At 42.9% G+C, this 1,904-nt stretch overlaps 1 protein-coding gene across 1 annotated transcript; it reads left to right on the top strand.

Annotated features, from left to right (window-relative positions):
- Nucleotides 1–296: 296 nt before the first annotated feature.
- LOC134221104 (angiopoietin-related protein 1-like) lies at nt 297–1,254 on the top strand. The gene is made up of 2 exons (XM_062700294.1): nt 297–1,004; nt 1,069–1,254. Exons 1-2 carry the CDS (start codon nt 346–348, stop codon nt 1,181–1,183), a joined length of 774 nt encoding a protein of 257 aa, XP_062556278.1. The 5' UTR covers nt 297–345; the 3' UTR covers nt 1,184–1,254.
- Nucleotides 1,255–1,904: the final 650 nt, after the last annotated feature.

The raw sequence follows: 1,904 nt of genomic DNA on the forward strand, positions 1-1,904 counted from the left end.
TGAAGTGACAGTGGATAGGGAAAATCAGCCAATGCTGTCCATTCATTTCCTTATATAGTTTATTGCCTCTATTCTTCATACATAAAGAAGCAACGCCTCATAAAGCAACACCATCATATACGTTCAAACCTGTGCTCTCGTGCACGTTGTTGTAACTAAACCAACACCGACTACCCAGTTATCATCATTTACCTTTTTGTTGTTTCCGAAATCTAAGTACCTGCCCCGATTGAATATCAATCTTCCAAACAATGCTCATATTCTACCTCAAGGGTAGAAAACCGACCATAGCCAAACACTTCTACCGCAGTATTAGAATTTTCTCCAGTCGAATCAAATTTCAAAATGACCCTTCTCTCGACCGCGCTATGTGTACTGGCAGTCATTTTCAGCCAGTTCATTGACTCCACCATCGTATCCGGTAGAACCTTCGAGGACTTTATAGCGGAGCTGCGCGCGGAACAGGAGTCCCGGGATCGCTGCAACAATGGAACGTTCCGATCGTGCGTGGAGGAACCAACGAAGATATCGCGTCCCTACCAGCTGAAACCGTTCAGGGATTCGCCGGATTTTGGAGCCTACTGCGAGCAAAAATCGCACGGTGGTGGATGGCTGGTGGTGCAGCACCGCTTCGACGGATCCGAGGATTTTTTCCGCAAGTATCCGGATTATAGGAACGGCTTCGGCGATTTGGAAGGCGAGTTTTGGATCGGGTTGGAGAAACTTTATCGTTTGACGGCGAACAGGAATACCCAACTGCTGGTCGAACTGAAGGACTTTGCCGGTATTTACAAGTACGCAAAGTATGACGAGTTTGAGATCGGAGACGAACAGGAAGGTTACCATTTGAAGAAGCTGGGGGCGTACTGTGGGACGGCTGGTGATGGTCTGAGGTATAGCGAAGGGATGAGGTTTTCTACGCCAGACAACGACGTCGATGAATCGAAATTCAATTGCGCGATCCAGCGAATGGGCGCCTGGTGGTACAAAGATTGCACTTATAGGTAAGACGAGTTGGCAAGCGTGTTTCAGTGGACAGTTCTAATAACATGAGTATTTTTTTCACAGTAATCTTAATGGACTATACGAAGATGACAATCAGCAAAGAGCTATGAATTGGTTTCCGTTCAAGGATTCCGACGACGGTTTAAAATCTTCAAAAATAATGATTCGAGGATACTGATTTTGATAGATCAGGTATGTGTTTGTGATATGTATTTGGAAAAAATAAATGAATGTTTGTAAAACCCGCAATTGTAATATCTGTTATAAATTACGTCCCTTCTATAACTTCAAGCAATGAATGTTTTTTGTATCATTTTATTCTTTATTTTGGATCAGGGGAAAGCCCCTTCAGACAGAGAACTATGTTCTCGTTCTTAAAAGGGAGCAAAATCTTTATTTCATTCGGAATTCATGTTGGATTCCATTCGAAATCCATGTTGGATTTTCTTCGGAATCTATGTTGGATTTCATTCGGAATCCATGTTGGATTCCATTCGGAATCCATGTTGGATTCCATTCGGAATCCATGTTGGATTCCATTCGGAATCCATGCTGGATTCCATTCGGAATCCATGTTGGATTCCATTCGGAATCCATGTTGGATTCCATTCGGAATCCATGTTGGATTCCATTCGGAATCCATGTTGGATTCCATGTTGGATTTTCTTCGGAATCTATGTTGGATTTCATTCGGAATCCTTGTTGAATGCCATTCCGAATCCATGTTGGATTCCATTCGAAATTCATGTTGGATTCCATTCGAAATCCATGTTGGCTTCCATTAGGAATCCATGTTGGATTCCATTAGGAATCCATGTTGGATTCCATTCAGAATCCATGTTGGATTCCATTCAGAATCCATGCTGGATTCCATTCGGAATCCATGTTGGATTCCATTC

The sequence above is a fragment of the Armigeres subalbatus genome, chromosome 3 (genome assembly GCF_024139115.2).
Source record: "Armigeres subalbatus isolate Guangzhou_Male chromosome 3, GZ_Asu_2, whole genome shotgun sequence".
Lineage (NCBI taxonomy): Eukaryota > Metazoa > Arthropoda > Insecta > Diptera > Culicidae > Armigeres > Armigeres subalbatus.

What these genes read in the sequence shown, in the direction of transcription:
- LOC134221104 (XM_062700294.1), top strand. Translation starts at nt 346, where the DNA reads ATGACCCTTCTCTCGACCGCGCTATGTGTACTGGCAGTCATTTTCAGC. An exon ending in TACAAAGATTGCACTTATAG is followed by an intron (nt 1,005 to 1,068) that starts GTAAGACGAGTT and finishes TTTTTTTCACAG; the next exon opens with TAATCTTAATGGACTATACG.